At 43.0% G+C, this 27,882-nt stretch overlaps 1 protein-coding gene across 1 annotated transcript in view; it reads left to right on the top strand.

Annotated features, from left to right (window-relative positions):
- Positions 1–25,134, top strand: part of TGFBI (transforming growth factor beta induced) — a 147,554-nt gene extending 122,420 nt beyond the window's left edge. Inside the window, exons 15-17 of the mRNA XM_040404869.1 lie at positions 18,356–18,429; positions 19,281–19,305; positions 23,991–25,134. Of these exons, the coding sequence (XP_040260803.1) occupies positions 18,356–18,429; positions 19,281–19,305; positions 23,991–24,043 (152 nt within the window). The 3' untranslated portion in view covers positions 24,044–25,134. The remainder of the gene's footprint in view (positions 1–18,355; positions 18,430–19,280; positions 19,306–23,990) is intronic.
- Positions 25,135–27,882: the final 2,748 nt, after the last annotated feature.

Raw genomic sequence — 27,882 nt, 5'->3', positions numbered from 1 at the left:
ATGGAAGAACAATGATTTCAAGCAACACCCTCCTTTTAACATGTCAAGTCTGCCATTTTAACCCTGACCATTTTATCAGCCTGACATAATGATCTCCAGCCTTGTGCTCGTCAACATTCTCACCTGAGTTAACAAGACGATTACTGAAATGATCTCCGCAGGTCCTTTAATGACAGCAATGAAATGCAGTGGAAAGGTTTTTTGGGATTAAGTTAATTTTCATGGCAAAGAAGGACTATGCAATTCATCTGATCACTCTTCATAACATTCTGGAGTATATGCAAATTGCTATTATAAAAACTTAAGCAGCAACTTTTCCAATATTTATGTAATTCTCAAAACTTTTGGCCACGACTGTACACTAGAGATGTGGCGCAACTAATGTCGCTGTCTGCAGCGGCCTAACTATTGTACGCTATTTAGCGCAGGATGCGCTAAAAATAGATATTGCTGCCATACACAATAGAAGGACTTTTGGGTCTGTAAAGTTTTAGCAATTTAGCGCAGGTTGCGATAAAAAAAAACATAATTAGACTTACTGGTAATTCTGTTTTCTTGAGTCCACCATGACGGCTTAACCTAGAGATTGACCCCTTGACCTCTGTAGGGGCAGGAACACAGAGAGTTTAAAAGGCCACCACCCACTGTCACCCTCAGTGTTTTCCTGTCCCTATGGGGGCACCTCACAGAGAGACCTCCTGTGGGAGGTGAAGAACATCACCCTTTGTTTTTATTTTAAATACCTTACAGGATTTTTATCCCTTTCCCTCTGCCCTCCGACGGCTCCTTCCGAAGCTGGGCAGAGGAAGACGTATAGAGCTGCATCTCATTCCTGTCCAGCAGGGGCCTGAATCTCTCCTCATGCACAGGGTCCCCCTTCCCTCTATTGGGAAGCTGACCGCGCACCACAGAGCACGCTGCACGCGGACCCTGGTGTGTGAAGCCGCAGCGCTGTGCTCTGTTCGGGACCGGAAGGAGGCTGAGGGGGCGGAGCTAGGACCCCAGGCGCGTGCACAGTGATGACATCAGACGCCGCACTGGCATTTAGAGGCAGCAGTTTGAAGGGACCACTGCTGCCTCCAGAGTGAAGTTCCTGCTCCAGATGTGCTTGTGGTGGAAATGATCTCTCCTCTCAGATCAGAGGGAATAAAAATCTTTCTGTACCTAGACGACTTCCTTGTTCTGGGAAACTCAGAGTCAGAGGCATCCAGTCACACCAATTACCTGATTTGCAGATTTTCAGAAAAATAATAAATCAGAAAAAATCTTCTCTGGTCCCATCCACCAAGATGAAATTCCTGGGGGTACTTTTAGATTCGTTAACTCAGACGTAGTCTCTTCCTCAAGAAAAACTGATAACCTTCAGAGAAAAAACTAAAAAATTTCAGTACCAAGCCCAGTGCTCCATCTGCAATGCCATGAGTCTCTTGGGGATGATGACCTCTTGCATCACATCAGTATTGTGGTCCCAGTTTCATACCAGGATACCCAATCGTGGATCCTGAAGAATTTGATAAAAAACAGTCCTCTAGAAAAAAAACTATATCCATCCCCATTCACGTAAAATCTGATTTGAATTGGTGGACAAAAAAGAGGAATCTGTCAAGGGGCGTACCCTGGATAAAAAATACGGACATCCAGGTGTTCACAGATGCAAGTGGCACAGGATGGGGGGCAAGGGTGGGCTCCTCAAACTACCAAGGCAGATGGTCAGACAACATAAAAATAAGATCGTCAAACTACCGAGAGCTAAGGGGCGATCTGGGAGACTCTAAAAGCATCCAAGAAAGTGGTACTCGGAAAACACCTGAAGATACTTTCCGACAACGTGACAGCAGTAGCATACTTAAAACACCAGGGAGACACGAGATCTCCAAGCCTAAAAGACCTGGCGGAGAAAATATTCTTTTGGACAGAAAAGAATGTGCTCTCCATCACAGCAATCCATCTAAAAGGTACAGAAAATGTACAAGCAGACTTCCTCAGCAGGAAGACTATAGACCCAGGGGAATGGTCCCCAAGTCCAGAGGGGTTCCGACAGATCTCCAAAAAGTGGGGAACCCCTCAAATAGACCTCTTCGCATCAAGAACAAATGCACTCTAGGTTAAGCCATCATGGTGGACTCAAGAAAACAGAATTACCAGTAAGTCTAATTACATTTATTTTTTTCGCGCAACCTGCGCTAAATTGTTAAAACTTTATACACCCAAAAGTCCTTCTAAGGACTATTGTGTGTGGCAGCAATATCTATTTTTAGCGCATCCTGTGCTAAATAGCCTACAATAGGCCGCTGCAGACAGCGACATTAGCTGCGCCACATTTCTAGTGTAGAGTGTGCGCATCCCAAAAATATCTGTGACATACAGTGTACTTTTTCCGTAGACGGTGTCTGCTGCGGACAGTGACATTAGTTGTGCCACATCTCCAGTGTAAAGTGTGCGCATCCAAAAATTATGACATCCAATGTACTTTTCCCATACATAGTGTCCGCTGCGGACAGTGACATTAGCTGCACCACATCTCCTGTGTAAAGTGTGCGCATTCAAAAAATATCTGTGACATAAAGTGTACTTTGTCAATAAACGGTGTCCACTTCTGACAGTGACCTAACCAGTGCCACATCTGCAATGTAACGTGTGCACTTCAAAAATATTTGTGTAGACGCTGCATACATGAAATTACCAGTAGTACCTTTCCTGAATAACGTTTCCTCATCCCAAATACCTGACATTCCCTGTAATTTTTTATTAACCCCTGGTGACAGCATTGACATTACCTGCGGGATATCTCCTGTGTGACGTTTCCACATCTCAAATACCTTTTTAAATTTACAAACGGAGAATACAAATGTGATCGCACTCTATATCCAGCATTCTGCCCTGCCTCCATGCTGGATGAGACATTGGTGTACATTTTGGCCAAAGCGTAATAAGCCACTCACCGCGTCAAGGTTGCCTCCATTTGAGTGGTCCCTATCACTAGTTCCTATCTGTTCATGGGCCATCACAGCCACACTGAGTCTGCTTATATAGAACCTACCAGTGGCCATTTGGCTCCAGGAGAAGTATATGGTGGGCTCAGCGTGCATGTTGGTACTTGCATCCCTGGATCCGATGAAAGCTGTAATGGCACCGGACGGGGTTAAAAGCAGAGTGTGCTTGGCGTGCACGCTGACCTGCATTCCCTGGATTTTGTGTGGCTGTCATGGCCCATGAACAGGTAGGAATTAGTGATAGGGACCACTCAAATGGAGGCAACCTTGACGCGGTGAGTGGCTTATTACGCTTTGGCCAAAATGTACACCAATGTCTCATCCAGCATGGAGGCAGGGCAGAATGCTGGATATAGAAATCACAAAGGGACCACGGCACTCTGTCTTAAGAGTGATAGATGTTGGGTGCACGTCTAGATACGTTCCTGGCTCCACCTCTCGGAACTGATAGGTAGTGGAATAATTTGCCGGCCCGCTGAGATTCTACTCACGCCACTAGCCTGATGAAGGGCATACAATTTGCCCAAAACGTTGTTTTCATTTAGTCCTATAAGGACCATTATGTCCGGCTAAAATAAAATAAGCATTATCTCATTTTGGAGTGCTGTCTACAAATTATTCCAGAATGCTGGATATAGAGTGCGATCACATTTGTATTCTCCGTTTGTATATGTATTTCGCCATAGTGATCTGCACCTATATACAGGTTGTGCTGACTCAATTCCCAAAACCTTTTTAAATTTGTGTGTGCATGCACTTCAAAATCCTACGCTACTGTAAGTGTGACAGACTTTCAATCATATACATAGTAACATAGTATATAAGGCCGAAAAAAGACATTTCCGGTACAAAGGCGTGGTTTATGCTGTATTTAAACAGAAGGGCGCACCATAGGGTAATAACGTTTGAGATTCACAACTGAAAATACAGATGCAAGGCTCACCTTGATAGGTTGTGCTGTCTGTAGGCACAACACTACTAGACGCACATCAAAATTGATGCTGAGAACTCGGTTACTGGTTGGTCTGCAGCCACGGGTGGAGGGTCTTCTTTACGGAGATGCCTGGGGTCCCCAAGAAGATACAGTGTTCCAGAGGAGAAAGTTTCCCACTGCACAAAGGACCAGCCATAATTCAAAGCAGATCTTGGTTCAGGATTAATTTAATTATTGCAGCAGTACAACGCGTTACTCCCCTTCATCAAGTAAAAATAAGCTGCACATACATATCAGGACACTAACAAACATTTATAAAGGAAAGAAAAAACACCTAAAAGGGGTCAAAGGGTGAAGGGGGTGGCATAAAGGGTGATTGATGTCACCCCACGACAATAAAACTTGCAGATTTTATAAAAAAATTCTGTGTTGCAATGTAAGGATGACCAAATGAAGGAAGATGGGTTAAATGGGAAGGCTTATGTGGAAAAAATGTGTTAAAGTGGAGGGGCTCGTCCGGAGCTTCAGCAGTGCTCCGTGAGCGCTGAAAAAGAACGAACTCAGTCACATGACTGGCCTCCCGATCGTGTGATCGGGGCTTGCATGTGTGAGAGTCGTTGCCCTGCAACAGGGACGTTGGGGGCTGGAGAATTGGAGGAGGTGGTGTCCCGCTGCCAAGCAACCAGGTGTCACGGCTGAGGATGGGGTAAATCCTTAGCCGTGCGATGCCAGAAGATGTAAGGCGGCTCGGCCAGGACGACAGGATTAGGGAGCAGGTCACCTCCTAACACATCCCTAACCTGACCCTAACTCCTAGCTGCATGGGCCGACCTTGAAGGTAGGAGGGCCCATGCTCAGGAACCTCGGATCCCTAACTCACCCTCCGGCCGGTCCCTGAGCTAGGAGTCAGGGTAAGACGGCCTGTTCCTTCTGGACACGGAGGAACAGGGGTCTCACTGGCCAAGTTGCAAGGAATGGGGGAACACATACAACATACAGATATGACAGGCGAACTAAACAAGTTCCACACATACCTGTCACAGCCACGCTGACTGGAACCCATGCATGCCAACTCATGTCCTCAGAACACAAAGAGACATAGCACACATAACACACAGGTACCCAGGACATCCGTAGTTGCAATAAACAGAGACAAAGGAAAACATCAACTGAACATCATGACATAAAGTACACAGATAAAGCTATGACCACAAGGGTGGCCCCCACTGGCAGATGATATACACAGGAGGCTGCTCCAGCTACACATGGCTGAAGCAACCCACTGAGACATGCCAAACACTGAGGCTTTATAGGCCTAAGAGGCCACACCCAACAATCAGACACACCCCGTGACTCACACACACTGAAAGGGAGTTAACCCTTCCAAAACCACAGAAGGGAAAACATAACTTAAAGGGGAAGTGTCCAAACAACAAACACACTGTGGCTGTTGCCGCAGGCAACGACATGGGTGGCAAGCGTGTCCTGGGAGTCAGCCCGAAGGCCGGGACACTGCCACCACATGTACATCATACCACCAAACGTTGCCACGGACAGCCACAGTGCAGGGAAAATGTCAGTGCACACCAAACATAAACAAAGTGCACACTGACATACAAAAGTGCTTACAAACGCGCACACAACTCCGAGGGAACCGCACACATAGCGGTTGTCCGCGGCAACCGCACTTGAGGCTAACAACCTTATGCCTCAAGCTGCGGTTGACACTACAACCCAAAACCGCGGGCAACAGTATGCGGCTCCCAAGGAGTCACGGCCAAAACCATGGCCGTGACACCAGGGCTGACGTACAGGCAGCCCCAGAAGTTGTGCGGCTTTGGGACACAACAGACTGTAGGCTGTGCATAAGAATGAGAAGCTGCCAACGTTAAGCAGCAGGGGAAAGGGGGTGTGGTTGAAGAGACATCCCGTTGCCGCCCAACCAGGTATCAAGGGCGGTCCAGGCTGTGCCGAGGCATTAGGGCACTGGGGGAAGCATAAAGGACTGATATAAAGGAAAACAAGGGGGGAGGGGGGTAAACTGAGGGATGTGACCCACTTTGAAGAAAAAGAGGGGCGCTCAAAATGCAGAGGCTGGCAAAAAAAAAAAAAATGTAAAAAAATTATACGGGCATGATAAGGCACATGAATAAAAAAAAAGTATAAAAAAGAACACGTGCTAAAAGATGCAACTAATTCTGAACATGAATAAAAGTGTTACATGGGATGTGGGAAAAGCACATGGTTAAAAAGCGACTGACAGCTAAAAAATGAATGAATGAATGGATAGCGAATAAATAATAAGTGAATGATAAAATTAATGATAAAAAATGAATGATAAAACATGAAGGGATGAGTGTACCGCTGGGACAAGCAAATGTATTACTGTAGGCAATAGAACATTTAAGCAATTGTTCCAAAAAAAATAAAAAAAATTATAATATATAAATATAAAAATAAATGCTAAGAAAAAAATATTATTTTTGGGACATGGATGTGAATGGGACTAAAAAATTACGGCGGGTGATTAGAGATTAATTTCGAATGCCTGGTCCAGTAAAGAGAAAAAATACAGAAGAGGGTGCAGAGGAGGCAAAAGCAAAAATAAATATTTAGTACATGTGAAATCACAGGAACAAGAAATAAAAATCTTCAACCTATCCACATACAAACTTAATCCAGAAGAAACCTCCCTGTTATCAAGAGGCCTCTCCTTCTGCCCATTTTCTAATACAAAGGGCTTTGACCTATTCCTGGATTTACACAATTTTGTCAGAAAATTAACGCTCAAGAGACACTTCAGTATTTTGGAGAAATCGAACAAGCCAAACACTGGAGATAAATCAGAGGATGTACCCACTTCAGAAGCGATACAGTACGTCTCGACTGGTTTAAAACCTCCCTCTAACTTTTACCCCACTCATCACAAAGGTAATTTTATAGATACCTTCTACAATTTAGTCATGGAGGATCTCTGCTCAATCCATCAGAAACCGATTCTGAACTATAATCTTGGCCCCAAAGAAACACTGGCGGTAAAAAGATTACAGGACAACACTACAATAGTAATCCGTAGTGCGCATAAACGTGGAGGTGTGGTAATTTAAAACAGGGACACTTATGTTAGAGAAGCCCTCCATATTTTGTCCGATACTATTACCTCCCTCTAAGCGAGGATCCATCAGCCAAACACAAATTAGCCTTCAAGTCACTTATTGAATCTGCTAAACACATACTTACCAAAAAAGAACAAGAATACATTTTCAATTCTGATCCTATAATAGCGACTTTTTATCACCTACACAAAATTCATAAGAACATCACATAACCCCCAGGCCGTCATTTCAGGGATATCCTCTTTGACATGCAATCTGTCCCATTATGTAGAAGTCCTTCTACATAAATACATTACCAACCTACCTTCATACCTTAAAGACTCCACTTCCCTAATTCAATCACTAAAGGGTATAGGATGGGAAGAAACATATGCTTGGGTAGCCCTGGATGTCACAGCCCTGTATTTAAATATTGATCACGAGTTAGGTATTAATTGCACCAAGCAATTTTTAGACAACGATCCATCAATACCTAACGACCAGAAATCTTTTATTTTGGAGTCCATCAGATTCATTCTCATACATAATTCGTTTTGTTTTGAGGACAAGCTATACCTCCAGACTAAAAGGGACTGCGATGGGTAGGCGATTCGCGCCCAACTCCACGAACCTCTTTATGGGGGCATTTGAGGACAAATTAATCTACGGGTCCACATTCTGGACGGAAAATATTGTTTTTTTATCGGCGCTATATCGATGATCTACTATTGATTTGGAATGGGGACAAGGATTCTATTAAGAACTTCCTGAGACATCTTAACACCTCCAAATGGGGCATAACTTTTTCCGGAACACACGACCGCTCCAAAGTGGAATTCCTCAATCTTGAATTAAACAGTATTAATAATAAAATAGAAACCCGCAACTTCTTTAAAAAAGTGGACTGCAATAGTTATCTAGATTATTCAAGCTCACACTACAAAAAGTAGAAGACCAACATCCCCTTTGGACAATTCAAGGGATTAAGAAGGAATCGAGATAATCGAATTAAGCAAGATAATCCGCACAAGATTCTTAAAGAAAGGGTATCCTCGAGAGATTATTGAAGCAGCGTTTAACAGAGCTAGAGCCCTCACACAAGAGAACTGTCTGTCCATAAATAATAAGAATAAAAATGAAGATAATCAGAAAACGGACGAGGACCAAAAGGGGAAATGGAGCACCAATTTTATTATGACATATAGTAGCAACCATAACGATGTCAGAGGTATCCTGTCCAAGTATTGGCACATCCTCAGAAAAGATCCGTATATAGGGAAATCACTCCCCACTAGCCCCCCATAACCTATAGAAGGGCAAAGACATTGAAGAACCTGCTAGCTCCTAGCAAGCTACGGGCGCATACAGAAACAGCAGGAACCTCCAAAATAGTATCCCTCTCCAAACCACCGGGAAGTTTCAGGTGTGACCAACCAAAGTGCCTCTGTTGCTCCTCCATACGTATTACCCCCTTTATTTCACAGCAATACCACCGGTGAAACTTTCATTATCAAACAATATTTAGATTGTGGATCTAAGAACGTCATCTACCTACTAGAATGTTCCTGTGGCTTACAAAATGTGGAACGCACCATACAAACTTATGCAACAGGCTCAATAAACATCGATCGAACATCAAGAAGAAATTCCTGCAACACAGCGTCTCAAGACATGTTACAGATCGCCATGAGGGCACCTTTTCAGATATTACCATAATACCCATTGAACAGGTCAAGACAGACTGCCGTAACATTATGCAGACAATCAAAGGGCGCGAGATGTTCTGGATCTACAAACTGAATTGCCTGAATCCCCATGGACTAAATGAGGCATTCGAAATTAATCTCTAACCACCCGCCGAAATTTTTTTGTCCCATTCACATCCATGTCCCAAACAATTGCTTAAATGCTCTATTGCCTACAGTAATACATTTTCTTGTCCCAGCGGAACACTCATCCCTTTATGTTTTATCATTCATCTTTTATCATTAAATTTATCATTCACTTATTAATTTATTCGCTATCCATTCATTCATTTTTTAGCTGTCAGTCGCTTTTTAACCATGTGCTTTTCCCACATCCCATGTATCACTTTTATTCATATTCAGAATTAGTTGTATCTTTTAGCACGTGTTCTTTTTTTACACTTTTTTATTCATGTGCCTTATCATGCACATATAATAATTTTTTTATAATTTTTTTTTTTTTTGTCATCCTCTGCATTTTGAGCGCCCCTCTTTTTCTTCCAAGTGGGTCACATCCCTCCGTTTACCCCCCCCCCTTGTTCTCCTTTATATCAGTCCTTTATGCTTCCCCCAGAGCCCTAATGCCTCGGCACAGCATGGACCGCCCTTGATTCCTGGTTGGGTGGCAACGGGATGTCTCTTCAACCACACCCTCCTTCCCCTGCTGCTTAACGTTGTCCGCTTCTCATTCTTATGCACAGCCTACAGTCTGTGGTGTCCCGAAGCCGCGCAACTTCTGGGGCTGCCTGTACATCAGCCCTAGTTGCTTGGCAGCGGGACACCACCCCCTCCGATTCTCCGGCCCCCAGCGTTCCTGTTGCAGGGCAACGACTCTCACACATGCCGGCCCCGATCACATGATCGGGAGGCCAGTCATGTGATTGAGTTTGTTCTCTTTCTGCGCTCACAGAGCACCGCTGAAGATCCGGATGATCCCCTCCACTTTTTATTTAACACATTTTTTCCACATCAGCCTTCCCATTTAACCCATCTTCCTTCATTGGGTCATCCTTACATTGCAACACTGAATTTTTTATAAAATCTACAAGTTTTATTGTCATGGGGTGACATCAATCACCCTTTATGCCACCCCCCCTTTACCCTTTGAGGCATTTTTTTTCCCTTTATAAATGTTTGTTAGTGTCCTGATATGTATGTGCAGCTTATTTTCACCTGATGAAGGGGAGTAAATCCCCGAAACGCGTTGTACTGCTGCAATAATTAAATTAATCCTGAACCAAGATCTGTTTTGAATTCTGGCTGGTCCTTTGTGCAGTGGGAAACGTTCTCCTCTGAAAAAAGACATTTGTCCATCCAGTTCGACCTGTTATCCTGCAAGTTGATCCAGAGGAAGGCAAAAAAAAAAAACTGTGAGGTAGAAGCCAATTTTCCCCACTTAAGGGTGAAAAAAAATCTTCCCGACTCCATTCAGGCAATCAGATAACTCCCTGGATCAACTACCCAATCCATCTCTAGTAGCCATAGGCGGTAATATTATTACACTCCAGAAATATATTCATGCCCAGCTTGAACTATTTTAGTAAACTTATCATCACCCCCTTCATCAGGCAGAGAGTTCCATAGTCTCACTGCTCTTACCGTAAAGAACCTCTTCTATGTTTGTGTACAAACCTTCTTTCCTCCAGACGCAGAGGATGTCCCCTTGTCACAGTCACAGTTCTGGGGATAAATAGATGATGGGAGAGATCTCTGTACTGACCCCTGATATATTTATATATAGTAATTAAATCTCCCCTCAGTCGTCTTTTTTCTAAAGTGAATAACCCTAATTTTGATAATCTTTCAGGGTACTGTAATTCCCTCATTCCCGTAATTACTTTAGTTGCCCTCCCCTGAACCCTCTCCAGCTCTGCTACTGCATGTCTGCCTTGTTCACAGGAGCCTAGAACTGTACACAGTACTCCATGTGTGGTCTGACTAGTGATTTGGAAAGTGGCAGGACCATGTTCTCATCAGGGGTATCTATGCCCCTTTTGACGCAATCTATTATCTTAATTGGCCTTGGCAGCAGCTGCCTGACACTGGTTTTTACAACTTAGGCTACTTTCACACTAGCGTTCGGGTGTCCGCTTGTGAGCTCCGTTTGAAGGGGCTCACAAGCGGCCCCGAACGCATCCGTACTGCCCTAATGCATTCTGAGTGGACGCGGATCCGCTCAAAATGCATCAGTCTGGCAGCGTTCAGCCTCCGCTCAGCAAGCGGACACCTGAACGCTGCTTGCAGCGTTCGGGTGTCCGCCTGGCCGTGCGGAGGCAAGCGGATCCGTCCAGACTTACAATGTAAGTCAATGGGGACGGATCCGTTTGAAGATGACACAATATGGCTCAATCTTCAAACCGATCCTTCCCCCATTGACTTACAATGTAAAGTCTGGACGGATCCGTTCAGGCTACTTTCACACTTAGAATTTTTTTTAAACTATAATGCAGACGGATCCGTTCTGAACGGATCCAAACGTCTGCATTATAGGAGCGGATCCGTCTGTGCAGACATCAGACGGACCCGCTCTGAACGGTAGTGTGAAAGTAGCCTTAGTTTGCTGTTCACTAAAATTCCTAGGTCCTTTTCCATGTCAGTGTTACCCAGTGTTTTACCATTTAGTATGTACGGGTGACATAACCTTACATTTGTCAGTGTTAAACCTCATCTGCCACTTCTCTGCCCAAGCCTCCAATCTATCCAGATACATTTGTAGCAGTATACTGTCCTCTTCCTTGTCAATTACTTTACACAGTTTAGTGTCATCAGCAAAAATTTATATTTTACTGGGTTAAGCCTTCTACAAGATTATTAATAAATATATTGAAGAGAATAGGGCCCAGTACTGACCCCTGAGGTACTCCACTAGTGACAGTGACACAATCTGAGTGTGTACCATTAATAACCACCCTCTGTTTTTACCATTAATAACCACCCTCTGTCATTGAGCCAGTTACTTACCCACATACAGACATTTTCTCCCAGTCCGAGCATTCTAATTTTATATACTAACCTTTTATGCTGTACAGTGTCAAATGCTTTGGAGAAGTCCAGATATATGACATCCATTGATTCGCCGCTGTCAAGTATAGAACTTACCTCCTCATAGAAACTGATTAAATTAGTTTGACATGACCGATCACTCATGAAGCCATGATAATATGGCGTTATTTGCTTATTTTCATTGAGGTGCTCCAAGATAGCATCTCTTAGAAAACCTTCAAATAGTTTACCCACAACAGATGTTAAACTTACCGGCCTATAGTTTCCGGGCTGTTTTCTGACCCTTTTTGAATATTGGCACCACATTTGCTATGCGCCAAACTTGTGGAACACTCCCTGTCAGTATAGAGTCCTTAAATATCAGAAATAAGGGTCTGGCTATGACATTACTTGATTCTCTTAGGATACGGGGGTGTATGCCATCCGGTCCTGGCCATTTGTCTATTTTAATCTTTTTAAGACGCTACTGTACAGTACTTCTTCTTGGGTCAGACAGGGCAGTTTATTTTCTTCAGTGAAAAAAATATTTAATAGCTTTGCTTTCTCCTCATCGCTCTATGCAACTCCCCCCTCATCACTCTGTAAAGGGCCGACACTTTCAGATTTATACTTTTTACCATTTATATAATTGAAGAACATTTTAGGGTTAGTTTGACTCTCTTTGGCAATTAATCTCTCGGTTTCTAGTTTGGCCGTTTTTACTTGTTTTTTACATATTCTATTTTTTTCCTTATAGTTTTTCAGTGCTTCCTCACTACCCTCCTGTTTTAGTGATTTAAATGCTTTCTTTTTGTCATGTATTGCCTTCTTTACAATTATATTTCTAACATTTAATATGAAGAAGGTGAGCAGTAAGGGACGTGGCAGTGGCCATGATGCTGATGGTGCAGGCAGAGGCCGTGGCCCTGGGTGCGGTGAAACTGTGCCTGCTGCCAGAGCACAAGAAAAATAATCATCCACGATACCTAGCTTCATGTCCCAGTTTGCAGGGTGGCACAAGACATTACTCTTGAAGTCAGTCCAGTGTGACCAGGTGATCGGTTGGATTGCAGCAGATAATACTTCCAGTTAGTTAAGCACCACCCTGTCTTCCACCAAGTCCCGTCTCAGTAGCCAAGAGTCTGCTCAACCCAATCCTCACCCTGATCCTCCTTCCTCGCACCATGGAGACTCTGGGCAAACAAGTGATCCTACACTCAGATATTCCGAGGAGCTCTTTTCAGTTCCATTCCTTGATTTGGCCCTCTCGCCAAGCATGCTTGAAGATGGACTGATCTTGTGCTGATTCCCAAACTCTTGAGCATCCACAATCACAAGAAGATGACGGTGGGTATCGGCAATTACTGTTTAATGAGGTGGATGACGATGAGACACAGTTGCCAATAACTCAACGGCAATTACTGTCTCAAGAGGTTGATGAAGAGGATGAGACACAGTTGTCAATCACTGAGGTAGTGGTTAGGTCAACAAGTCAGGAGGATAAGCAGAGTGAGGAAGTGGAAGAGGAGATGGTGGACGATGAAGTCACAGACCCAACCTGGGAAGGTGGAAAGCTGAGCAAGCACAGCATTACAGAGAGAGAGTGATCGCTGCACCGCAACAGGCTGGAAGAGGCAGTGGGGTGCCAAAAGGGAGAAGGCGGGCCACACCAAACAGGCCCGCAACTGTTCCACGGAGCACCCCCTTGTGGAAATCTCCCTTGCCAAGGGGTAGATGTTCCGCAGTATGGTGCTTTTTTGAGGAAAACGCAGACGACAAAAGAATAGTAGTTTGCAAGCTGTGCCGTACCAAAATGAGCCGGGGCGTGAACACTAGCAACCTCACCACCACCAGCATGATCCGCCAATAGGTTGGACGAATGCCTGGGTCCACAATCTGTGTCTGCGGATCACACCACTGCCTCCTCTTCCCCTGTGTTATGTGCTGGCCAATCCCCTGTCGAAGGCGCAGGCCCGGATGCCTCCCGCCCTGTACCTGGACCTTCACAAGCACCATTAGCGACCACATCCACTTCCGTGTCCCAGTGCAGTGTACAAATGTCCTTACCCCAGGCATTTGAACCCAAGCGCAAATACCCAGCCACCGACCCACAGGCCATAGCATTAAATGCGCAGCTTTCCAAATTATTGGCGCTAGAAATGTTGCCATTTAGGCTTGTGGACACTGAGGCCTTCCGCAGCCTGATGTTGTCAGCCGTCCCGCTTTACGCTGTCCCCACTCTACACTATTTTTCAAGGTGTGCCGTGCCCGCCTTGCACCAACATGTGTCCCGTAACATCACATGTGCCCTGACCAACGCAGTTACTGAAAAGGTCCACTTAACCATGGACACATGGACAAGTGCATTCAGTCAGGGATGCTACATTTCCTTGATGGCACACTGGGTGAATGTTGTGAAGGCCGGGAGCGAGTCATACCCTGGGATGTCACAGGTGCTACCGACACCAAGGATTGCGGGCCCTAATTCCAACAGGGTTCCTATGTTAGTGGCTCCAACCCCCACTTCTCCTCCTCCGACTCCTCCTCCACTTTCACCTCCAAATTATCTGCGTGCAGCACCAGTCAGTCATCAGTCGGTAGCTGGAAGCAGTGTAGCACAGCAGTGGGGAAACTGAAACAAGCCTAGCTGAAGCTGATATGCTTAGGGGACAAACAGCACACCGCCGCAGAGCTGTGGCAGGACATAAGAGACCAGACTGAGCTGTGGCTTTCGCCACTCAACCTAGAACCAGGCATGGCTGTGTCTAATAATGGCCGTAACTTGGTTGCGGCTTTGGAGCTCAGCAAGCTCACACACATCCCATGCCTAGCCCAAGTCTTAAACTTAGTGGTTCAGCGGTTTCTCAAAACCTACCCCAATTTGCCTGAGCTACTGGTGAAGGTGTGCCGCGTGTGTGCACATTTCCGAAAGTAATCGACAGCTTCTGCTGGTCTGTCAACGCTGCAGCAGCGCTTGGAATTTCCAACTCACCGGCTGTTGTGTTTTTCGACATGTTGGCCAGGCTTTGTGAGAAGCAGAGGGCAGAAGTGGAATACCAGCTGCAACATGGTCATCGCCTTTCTAGTCAGCTTTTGCTATTCACAAGCGAGGAGGTTGAGGTTTTAAGAAACTTTGAGGAATCAACAAAGATGGTGAGCGGCGATAACGCTATTATCAGCGTAACCATCCCACTTCTGTGTCTACTCAATGGCTCGCTGCTCACAATTATGGACGACACATTGCATGTGGAAGAGGTGGAAATGGGGGGAGACATTACACAGGGTGATAGCCAGACCACCCTCAGTTCGTCTTCTCAGCGCGAATTGGATGATAAAGAGGAGGAGGAGGAGCAGGAGTCGGTTGCCTCCGCTACAGAGGGTAATACCCATGGAAGTTGAATTCCATCTGTTCAGCATGGGTGGGCAGAAGAGGAGGAAGAGGATGAGGAGATTGAGAGTAATCCTCCTGATGACGACAGCGAAGTCTTGCCTGTTGGTACTCTGCCACACATGGCTGACTTCATGTTAGGCTGCCTTTTCTATGACCCCACGCGTTATACGCATTTTTGACAACACGGATTACTGTTTGTTCACCCTTCTCGGCCCCCACTACAAAGAGAACTTCTCATCTCTCATTCCTCTAGTGAAAAGGAAAAGCAAAACGGTGCAATACCAGAAGATTCTTGTTGAAAAATTGATCCAAAATCTGACAATGCCGGCAGAGTCCGTAGTTCCTTGGCCAACCGAGGAGGGGAGACAAGGGGAACACACAGCAGTTCCCACAGAGGCAGGGCAACACTCTCCAAAGTCTGGGACAGTTTCATTTTTGAAAGAAATTGAGAACCGCACTCTATTCGTTCCGTTTAGGTGCCAATCAAGGGCTATAGATAGCCAATAAATATATAAGTAAATTTGAGGCACACAATTTTTTGAGTTGCAAAAAATGGGGCATTTATTCATTTAGCATATAATGCTGTCATCCATAGGCCCAATCTTTTTTAAATTATGCACATATTGGCAGAAACCGTACGTTTCGGTCGCGCAGGACCTTCATCTGCGGTTTTATCTGCTCAGACGGATGTGTGTAAGTGGGGCGCTGGATGCATGATGAAGGTCCTGCGCGACCGAAACGTACGGTTTCTGCCAATATGTGCATAATTTAAAAAAGATTGGGCCTATGGATGACAGCATTATATGCTAAATGAATAAATGCCCCATTTTTTGCAACTCAAAAAATTGTGTGCCTCAAATTTACTTATATATGGGACAGTTTCATGACACCCTGCAAGCACCTTCACCCTGATGCGCAGCTTAGTGTTACAAGGAGGGAAACATTTTGGAAGATGGTGAAGGAGTACTTAGCAGACCGTGTCAGCGTCCTCAATGATCCCTCAGTGCCTTACAACTACTGTCAAGCTGGACACGTGGCACGAACTGATGTTCTATGCCTTGGAGGTGCTGGCCTGCCCTGCCGCCAGCATTTTGTCTGAGCAGGTATTTAGTGCTGCTGGTGGCATTATAACAGATAAGCGTAGCCACCTGTCAACTGAAAATGCTGACAGGTTGACTCTTATAAAAATGAACAAGGTCTGGATTGACCATGACTTCTCGACTCCACCAGAGGAAAGCTGATGAACATAAAGGCACTTTAAATGTGTTGTTTATAATTTACTGAATACACTGCATTAACATGCACCCCTTCCACCACAAACAAGGGTATATGGTTGAATCTTCCTTTTTTTTTTTTTTTTTGAATCTTCCTTTTCTCATCCTCCTTCTCCTCTTCCATCATATCAACATGCTTATTTGTCGCATATATGCCCTTCGCATATAATGTTTTACAGGGTCAGCTCAGCTGCGGGCCCTCGCATATAATTTTTTTACAGGGTCAGCTTACCAGCAAGCCTTCACCTACAATCTTTTACAGGGTCAGCTCACCTTAAGGCCCTTGAATATAATTTTTTAGAGGGTTAGCTCACCTGCAGGCCCTAACCTACAACCTTTTAGAGGGTCAGCTCACCAGCAGGCCCTCGGATATAACTTTTTACAGGGTCAGCTCACCAGCAGGCCCTCACCTAAAATCTTTTACAGGGTCAGCTCACCAGCATGCCCGCACCTCAAATCTTTTACACGGTCAGCTCACCAGCAGACCCTCACATATAATATTTTACAGGATCAGCTCAACCAGCAGGCCCTCACATATTATTTTTTACAGGGTCAGCTCACCAGCAGACCTTCACCTACAATGTTTTACAGGGTCAGCTCATCTGCAGGCCCTTACATATAATGTTTTAGAGGGTCAGCTCACCTGCAGGCCCTCACCTACAACCTTTTAAAGGGTCACTAGCAGGCCCTCAACCAAAAAATATTTTACTGGATCAGCTCAACTGCAGGCCCGCACCTAATTATACGTAATAGGTAATTTGCGCGCATGCTGCCTTGCTTGGATGTGGTAGATGTAGCCGTTTCTCAGGCTCCCTCTCCAGAATCGAACACTGATTCACCATTACCTAGTGGTCACTATGGTTTACGCTGAAAATAACATCAATAGTTGATAGGGCAGACATCCAAATGGATCGTTGCCGGCACGGGGACGTGCGATCAGTCACAGGTTATCTAGAGTCACCAAAGCGGCAGCAGGCCCTCGCCCATAATGTTTTAGATGGTCAGATCAGCAGGCCCTTGCTCTAAATGTTTTTGAGGGTCACCAGCAGGCCATCAATCATAATTTTTCAAGGCTGTGTATGATGCCCTTCTTTATGTGTAACAAAGGGTGTATTGGAGTGTCGGTTACTTGTAATTTTTGGCAGCCCTTTCACTTAGTGCATAGGCTTTATGAGTGTAGGAGTCCCACTACCTGAACAATTGTACCACAATGTGGATGAGGCCCTCCTTTATGTGATATACAGGCTGTATCGGACTGCCTCTTCCTTGAAATTTTTGGCAGCACTTGCCCTTTATATACAAGTAAATATACAGGAAAGAATGTTTCCTAACAATTTTTCTCTAAAATAGAGTTTATCTTCGGTTTTGTGCGTATTATAGTCAGTCTGTAAAATTGGAGTACTACTCGGACAACATCGTTCCCAGCAGCTACCTGGGAGTCCAAGATGCATCCACCATTTTGGTGGTGTTTCCATCAATTTCTGACCTTTTCCTATGAACCAGGCACCTTCCCCTGCCTGGTTTAATGTTCAGGTTCTCCCATTGACTTCCATTATATCTACCGAGCATCCCGATGTGTTTGGCCAGAGAACCCGAGCACTTTGGTGCTCGATCAACACTAATAGTGATGTGCATGGTCTACGACTGAGCCAAATGAGCTCTATCTTTCATCTGGCACTAGCCAAATCTTTTTTTAGAAGCTGTGATAATGACAGGGAGAGAGCTGCAGCAGAAAGGACACACCTCCTGGCTGAGCTACCATTCTGAAGACAATCTAACAGAACAATTGGCACAATGAAAGGGGAGAACTCTGTATGTGAGGTAAATGGCTGGTTCTGGCATGGTTAGAAAACGATTGGGCTGCTTATTGTACTGTTATTTGGGCACTGTTTAGCTTGTAAAAGTGTGTAATGATTTATTTTTTCGATTTCAATTTTCCAGCCAAATTCCAAGAAAGAGGAGATCTCTCAGATTCTGGGCTTGATATCCTGAGACAAGCTGCTGCCTATTCAAAGGTAAGTAAATGAGCTAAGTAACAGTTTGGTATACACAAACCTCAGAACAGAGTCATGAAGTCCTTTGCCAGTTTCCCCCCATTTCCCCTTTAAATAACTGATGCAAAGAAAAATTGCCCCACTGATACTTTCTGGTGCTAGAGATTGCATTAAAGGGTTTATCCAGGAATTCACATTGATGCCCTATCCTCTGGATAGGTCATCAATATCAGATCAGTGGGGATCTGACACCTGGAACCACTGCCAATCAGCTGTTAGAAGAGGTCGGCACTCCAAGAGCAATGTGGCCTCTTCCTAGGCCAGTGACGTCACTGTACATCGGTCACATGGCCTAGTTGTAGCTCAGCCCCATTCAAGTCAAGTCAATGCAATAGCATGCACTGCTGCTATACAATGTACGGCACTGCGCTTGGAAAGCTAGACATCTTGAGATAGCTTTTGCCTTGAGAGCCTTTAGTTATTTAGACAAAATAGCAAGTTTATACACTTTATAAGTAGGCAGTCCTGTAGTGCTCCTCCAAGAATAGATTTAAATCTGTCTGTTTATTTAGAAAACCTTAGTAACAATGTGGGGTCTCATTCTCTCACTGCCTGGTGTATTAAATACTAAAGACCCCAGCTGAAAGAAGTATGAATAAGGTTGTGTATAGCATGCTTACGAATCCTCATGGCAAAAGCACCCCATGCATTGTTGCAGAGTTTGAACATCTACATCATCAAAGCACTAAGAACAAAGCTATTATTGATCGTAGAAATCCTTTACCAGACCAGAATCATGGAATCATCAATCACTTGACAGAATATCATTTGTTCAAATAATCCTATTCACAAAAATGTATTCTTTTCTTTAGGTGTCTCAAAGACATAACCGATTAGGTAAATATGTTGTTAGATTCTTCTTGCATTAACAATACCTGGTGCATGATAAAATACTACACTGGTCTTAGTCTAGTGGGAGCACACTGTATATCAGGCTGAGAACCTGAGAATTGTCACAGATACAAAAGTCTAGCATAAGAGTCATGCTATCTTTGCATTGTCTATCTGAAGCAATGGACTCTTGAGCATCAGCAGCAGAACAGGACCAACTGACTTTTTTGGTCAAATCACAGATTAAAACTGGAACTATGTAGTTGACATAGCTGTCATACTGTACAGTAGGTCAGATGTATAGCTTCCAGCTTATGAAAGCTTTTTTTTCCATTGGAAAAAGGTGTATTTTTTAATTGAGGATTTTTTTTTTATAAGGAGACTTTAACAAGCAATCTTTTTATCACATCTATAATATATGCATAATCAGTGCAGTTTATTAGTGCTATACTGACAGACACCAGCAGAGGACATCAGCCTGATATTGATAAACTGCAGGCTGCTATACAAATATATTAGAAATCTCATTCGTGGTGTGCCCTCCTCCCTCTAAACCACAGATGCCGCAGTCACTTAACTTCAAGTGGCTATGGCAGCACCAGGAACTCAGCTGAGATCCACACACCAGCTATCCACAACTCCAACTGAAGCTATAAACCGCATAGCATAGTGGGAGAAACAACAATAAATAGAGAAGGTTAAATGACCATAATAGCCACACCTGGGGAAAGAATGTGTGGCAAGCACGAGAAACACAGACGTCCTTTGATCCAAACGGAAAACATGTCAGATCAAACCACGTGTTGCCAGTCTCACCGATCTTCTGGCACCTGTCGTGGGAATGTCCGTGACACCATGTGAATCCAGCCTTATTTCAATTCTACTGTATTATATTCACTGCAGGTAAACTTGACACTCAAAATTAACAGCGTTTTTCAGAATTTTTATTGGTGTTTTTCTCAGCATTTTTAGGCTAGATGCTACTTTAACCCCTTCCCGCATAATCACTCACATGTACGTGAGGGAATGCCGTCTCTTGCCGCATCCTCACATGCATGTATGTGATGTGATTAATGCAATAATGTATTGTACTGAATTGAACTAGGGATCAAACCATGAAATGTTGAAGTCCCACAGTGGGAAAAATATAAAAAGTTAAAAAAATATATAAAAGTAAAAAATGTGTTCAATAATAATAAAAAAAATTACGTTTCAAGTAAAGAAAAAGCCCCTTCACCATAAAATCATGCATAAAATAAAAAAAGACATATTAGGTATCACCTCATCATAATGACCGTCTCTATTAAAATCTCACATGATCTACCCCCTAAATCGAACGCTGTAAACATTTTTTTTTAAAAAGTGCCAAAAATGCCTTTGTCACCTTACATCACAAAAATTTGAATACCAAGTGATCAAAAAGACATATGTACCCCAAAATAGTTCCAATCAAACTGTCATCTCAGCCCGCAAATAATGAGCCCCTACACAAGTCGATAGACAGAAAAATAAAAGAAATGTAGCTTTCAGAAAATCAAGACAAACATTTTTGTTTTCAAAAAATGCTTTATTATGTAAAACTGAAACAAAAATATAAAAATACACATATTTGGTATTGTCATGTCCATATCAACCTGCTCTATAAAAACAAAACATGATCTAACCTGTCAGGAGAACTCTGTAAAAAAACAAAAAATAAAAACACTGCCACAGCAACCATTTTGTGGTTACCTTGCCTCACAAAAAGTGTAATATCAATCAATCAAAAATCATATGTACCCAAAAATAGCACCAATAAGGGCTCATGACAGTATATATTTTGCATTCCGCAAAACATGGATCAGCAAAAAATACAGATGACATCCTTGTGCATTCTGTATTTTGTGGCACGGAATAGCTGGCCACTAATAGATCAGTCCTTTCTTTGTCCGTTATGCGGACAATAGAAGGACATGTTCTATTTTTTTGCGGAACAGACAAATAGAATGCACAAGGAGTAACTTCCATTTTTTTGTGTGGACCCATTGAAATTAATGGTTCCAAAAAAATAAAAAAAAGGATACGGAAAGAAAATATGTTCGTGTGCATGAGCCCTTAAACGGTCACCTCATCCCATAGTTTCCAAAATGAAGTCACTTTTTGGGAGTTTCTACTGTAGGGGTGCATCAGGGGGTCTTCAAATGTGACATAGCACCTAAAAACCAGTCCAGCAAAATCCGTCCTCCAAAAACCATCTGGTGTTCCTTTCCCTTTTAGCCCTGCTGTGCACCCATACAGCAGTTTATGACCACATATGGGGTATTTCTGTAAACTGTATAATCAGGGTAATAAACATTGAGGTTTTTTTGGCTGTTAACCCTTGATGTGTTATAGGATAAAAATGGAAAATCTGCAAAAAAAGCTAATCTTGAAATTTCACATCCATTTTCCTTTAAGTCTTATGGAAAACCTAAAGGATTAAAGTTTGTAAAATCAGTTTTAAATAATTTGAGGGGAGTAGGTTCTAAAATGGGGTCATTTATGGGTGGTTTCTCTAATGTAAGCCCCACAAAGGGACTTCATAACTGAATTAGTACTTAAAGTGGGTGTCATGTTCTAACAAAGGACAACCACCGCTAGAACATATCTAAACAAACACACAAGCACACAGGGCAAGCAGAAACAAGACATGACAGTAAGCTGCAAACAGCAAAAAGCAGGTAAGGGCTCAGTGGCAATAAATACCACTGGACCAAGAGAACCGGTTTTACATGGGGCCAAACCCAGAGGGCACAGACACAGATCCCCCGATGGTAGGGATGAACTTAGCCGAGGCTCACTGGTTGAACCTCCAGGATGGTCCTGGTGCACTTGGCCACCGACCTGCACACACAAACGAATACTGGAACCCGAACAACAGCACAGGACCAATAAGACAGGACAAACAGGAACCAGTACACAAGCGGCTGCCTGGACCCCATGTAGACAGACACATGGCGGTCACAGGCAGAGCTGCACACAGACTCGATGTCTTCCCTCCAGGGAACCCAGGAGCCCTCTCACAAAGGCATAGACAGGACAAGCAGATGCCTGTTCCCCATGTGTAGTTAGTCCATGGGCGAACAGACAGACCTGCACACAAACTCAATGTTCTCCCTCCTGAGAACCCAGGAGCCCTCTCATGAAGGCATGGAAAAACCAGACAGGAATAGAATCAGTAAGCACTGCCAGGCTAGACATGAATAGGAGATGCATGTTCCCAATGTGGAATTAGTCTATGGGCGAACAGACAGACCTGCACAAACATGCAAATGTCTGGACTCCATGCAAGACGACACATGGCAGTCACAGACCAAACAAAACCAGACTAACAAGACATAGAACTAGGCAAGGCAGGAAGACCAAGTGGCCTCTATGACATAGTAGGTGGCCACACAAATAGGGCAGATGTAATCACCTAGGTCAGGTGCATAGCTCCTGCACCCAGAAAGGCTGGAGACAGACTGCCCATAAACCCAGGCACACAGGTATATAAAGAGCACCTAATGATCAATTCCAGACCAATACAATTAACCCCATATGAACCAAACAGGGAGGGGAGCCTGCATAAACAAAAAGTGAACACACAGGCTGCAGTTACTGGACGTTGCCCCTTGCAACCAGCGTACATGGAGTCCACCACTACCAGTACACCAGAGCACAAACAACCCGTGTCACAGTGATCACACTGACACTTATCAGAGCAGAGACAACTGGGAGGGGAGCAAGCATACACTAGGAGTAGTACACACACAGGATGCCGCAACTACACATAGGTCATAGGAACCAGTCTGCCCAAGAGCTACTAAAGCGAGCAACACAACACGGCAACCCATGTCACAGTGAACTACACTGTGACAGTGGGTTTGGAAATTTCCTTTAAAAGTTTTAAAATTCCTTCTAAAATTCAAAGCCTTCTAACATCCTAAAAAATAAAATTACATTTTACAAAATGATGCCAATATAGAGTAGACATATGTTGAATGTTACATATTAACTATTTTATGAGGTATCACTATCTTTCTTAAAAGCAAAGAAATCCAAATGTAGAAAATAGTGATTTTTTCAAACTTTTCCTTAAATTTGGTATTTTTTATAAATAAAGGTTAAACATATTGACTCAAATTTACCACTAACATGAAGTATAATATGTCACGAGAAAACAATCTCAGAATCACTTGGATAAATAAAAGCGTTCCAGAGTTATTACCACATAGTGAAACATGTCAGATTTGCAAAATGTGGCCTGGTCCTAACTTGCTTGGTCTTGAAGGGGTTAAAGAATTATTGAAAAGTCTTTATACAACACATTTTGTTTTGTAGCATCTGCTTGAATTTTGGGTGTTAGTTTCATTTTTTCTAAATTTAGCATGTTCCGGTAAAATGTCAGAAGACTATCCATGTTCAAGATGTTACAAACTAAAATACTACCAATAAACACTTGGGGAAAAAAATATTAAAACAATTTATTGTATTTTTTTTTTACAAGTATTTAAAAACACCATTGCAAAGTCTCCAATCGTGAACAAAACATGCAGAGATTTTTCTGATCATGTCAGTTATGTTTCAGATAAATGATATTCTCAATTTCTCTTATTCAAAGTAATAACTTTGGGCATTGGGGTATTTTTAGGTGTACAATATTATTGAGACTTTCTCCTTGTATCTTTCAGTACCTCCATATACCAGGTTATTATTAAAACTGAAACCAAAATCTTCAGAGTGAAAATCAGGCAGCAGCCATCATCATTAGTGCCTCCGTGGTGTCTTTTTAACGTGTTTCACATTTTGTAATTTTGCTTTGTAAAATGATTTTGTATATGTTCCCAGAAAACGTTGATCATTTTTTTCAACATGTTTTAACTATTATTCTTGCTTCAGGCACTTGTTCACATTAACATAAGAAAAAAGGCTTGTTAACAATAAAACATATATTCCTGAGACATTTGGTCTATGTACTCCAGCCAATGAGCACTGAGGTCTTGTTCATTGAATTAAAATCTGTAAAATCACTTGATTATATTCAATGCCTGTCAACGTGGCCTTCAGCGACAACACTTTTCTAGAACCCTTGTCAGTGTGATTGCCAGTGATTGTTTGGGGCCCCTGGTGGAATATCCTAGATATATGCCATTTATGTCTGCCCTAGTACAAATTAAATCAGTAAATTCAGTAAAGAAAAGAAAAATAATACACTGAGACATGACTGTGTAAGGATGCTATACAAATTAAATCCTAATCAAAAATTTAAATAAATAAAGAAAGAAAGATTGATAAGTACACAATAACTGAAATCTTCGCAAAACTTTTGACTCCTAGCCTGTTACCAATCCGGTTGTATGATCCCGGCTGGCGGTTGAACCAAAAACTGTTGTATGCAATGTTTTTGGAATGGCCAAAGCCCAGCAGTTATGCCGGAAATTGGCTGGATCACCGCCGGACATCATTACAGTCAATGGGGAAATCAGGCAGGCTGCACTCTCCAGGAACAGCCTGCCGGATCTGCTGCCAAGGATGTGAATGTGGCCTTATAGCCAATAGCAATATTAGCTTAGATGGGTTTGTGTATTATGTATTTTTATACACGTGTCATGTCAGTGTTATTATGTATTGTTGAGTCATTGGGTAACCAGTTCCGCATGGTTCTATTAGAATGCTAAGAGTTTACATGATTGTTTCTCTATTTGTTCATTTACCATGAAATCATTTTTATTTAATGCTTTCTGCCTCCAACATTTGACTGACAGAGCATTCATTACAACACACATCCACTATACCTGCAATGTAAAAAAAATAAACAGCACCTTTTGATAAGTGCTTTCTTGGTGTATGTTTTTTTTTCTTGGAGACAGGTACACGGAAATAAAAGTTTATCTCCACCAAGGATTGGGCATGCTCCACCAGGAGAAAACCATACACATTAAACGAGTATTTGAGCCTGCCAGTTTTGGCCAATAACTAATATCTATGCCCAGTTTAAATTGTTAACAATTAAAAACTCTGCTCCTCCAGGATGTGTCATTCAGCTTTTGCAGTAAGGCTAGTTTCACATCTGTAACAGAGTTCTCTGGCAGGTTGTTCTGGCACTGCCGCCTGCCCGACGGACTATAATGGGGTCTGGTAGAGATCCGGTTACAGCCTGGCAAGTATGATGAAAATCATCTGGACAAAACTGGCCTATTCCCTAAATTGTCTGCCGTAACAGCTGGCCACAGATGTGATAGTAGCCTAAGGGTATAGCCATACTTGGATGATATTCAACTGCAGATTTTGTTTCTGCAAATTTCACTGTGGATCTGTTGCAGGTTTTGCAGTGGATTTTATCTTTCGCATAGCAGTGGATATCTGCAGCATAAATTGACATGCCTTGGATTTAAAATGTACACCACGGATCAATTTCCACTGTGAATTTTTTATTTTGCAGTGCATGAATGAGATTGGATAATATCTCATCCACTTTGCTGGTACTGTATAATACCACAGATTAGCTGTATGGTGACAGATCTGCAGCATATCCATCCTATTTGGATATACCCTAAAAGCATGTACACATGTGGCAGAGAAGCAACAAACCTATGTTGTATTATAGTACCAGCGAAGTGGATGACATTTTCAGAAACTGACGTAGATTTTAAATCCACAAGTCAATTTATGTTATGAATTTCTGCTATAGATTTTATCCTTTGCAATGCAAAAGGTGAAATCTGCGGCAAATGTGCAGCATTCCCACACTGAAATCTGCACCGTTTGTAGATTTTTAAACTAAAAACTATTTCAGCTAGATAGCAGATGTGTGACCATATCTTAAATATTTCCTCTTATCTGAAGAAATAAGCATCTTGAAACCAGGAATATGCAATATACGGTAAATTGCGGATCCGCAAAACACTGACACCGGACATGTGCGTTCCACATTTTGCGGACCGCACATGGCCGGCACTATAATAGAAAGGGGCGACACCGAAGTGTGCATACCATTGTTTTATGCGTTTTATCACAGATACTGTTGTAAGTACAATAAATCTTTGGACGTGACGGTGGCAGTCTGGGCTTCACTATTATTGCGACCTTTAATTTCCCACAGGAGTGTTGGAGAGAGGAGGGATCCTTGGGTATACCCCTTGCAGATCCTTCCCTGTGCCTTTTGTAACCCGTACCAAGAAGGGAGGAGGTGTATCAAGCAGCGCGGTTTTCCACTTTCTTGATTTACTAAAAAAGAAATCCCTATTCTTGTCCGTGGCTGCAGACAAAAATAGGACATGTTCTATTTTTTTGCAGGGCCATGGAACAGAAGCGCGGATGCGGACAGCTCACGGCCCCATTGAAATTTAATGGGTTCGCAACCGTACCGCAAAATTTTGGAACGGATGCGGACCCATTTTGCGGACGTGTGAATGATGCCTTAGACTAAGAATTGAACTGAGATCTTCTAATTCAATCTGCTAATCTGTCGGAATCAAAGAGTACTGATAAGTCATATCTTCCCTGATTGAAGAATGATGCCTGAATATTATGCTAACAAACTTCCGTGTGAACTGTCCTTCCAATTAAATGTTATCAACCTAACTAGTGTCTGGCTAGTGTTCACACTACCATCATGGCTCCTTGTTATCACAGAAGACCTGTCCACATTATTAAAGCTTTATATGACAGATATGGTAGGAATGATCCTGCTGATTAAAAAAATACCTTTCTTCCCCTGATCTAGTGCTGCATTTAAGATTAATGTGTTTTTAAAAATATGCATATTAAGACAGTCAGGTCCATAAATATTGGGACATCGACACAATTCTAACATTTTTGGCTCTATACACCACCACAATGGATTTGAAATGAAACAAACAAGATGCGCTTTAACTGCTGACTGTCAGCTTTAATTTGAGGGTATTTACATCCAAATCAGGTGAACGGTGTAGGAATTACAGCAGTTTGCATATGTGCCTCCCACTTGTTAAGGGACCAAAAGTAATGGGACAGAATAATAATAATAATAATAATAATAATAATTCAAACTTTCACTTTTTAATACTTGGTTGCAAATCCTTTGCAGTCAATTACAGCCTGAAGTCTGGAATGCATAGACATCACCAGACGCTGGGTATCATCCCTGGTGATGCTCTGCCAGGCCTCTACTGCAACTGTCTTCAGTTCTTGCTTGTGCTTGGGGCATTTTCCCTTCAGTTTTGTCTTCAGCAAGTGAAATGCATGCTCAATCGGATTCAGCTCAGGTGATTGACTTGGCCATTGCATAACATTCCACTTCTTTCCCTTAAAAAACTCTTTGGTTGCTTTTGCAGTATGCTTTGGGTCATTGTCCATCTGCACTGTGAAGCGCCGTCCAATAAGTTCTGAAGCATTTGGCTGAATATGAGGAGATAATATTGCCCGAAACACTTCAGAATTCATCCTGCTGCTTTTTTCAGCAGTCACATCATCAATAAATACAAGAGAACCAGTTCCATTGGCAGCCATACATGTCCAAGCCATGACACTACCACCACCATGCTTCACTGATGAGGTACAAAGTATGTAGATAAGATATCCCAGAGTGCAAAAATCCAATCC

Source organism: Bufo bufo, chromosome 1 (genome assembly GCF_905171765.1).
Source record: "Bufo bufo chromosome 1, aBufBuf1.1, whole genome shotgun sequence".
NCBI lineage: Eukaryota > Metazoa > Chordata > Amphibia > Anura > Bufonidae > Bufo > Bufo bufo.
The sequence above is the reverse complement of the archived record's forward strand: the minus strand, read 5'-3'. Positions and strand labels throughout refer to the sequence as shown.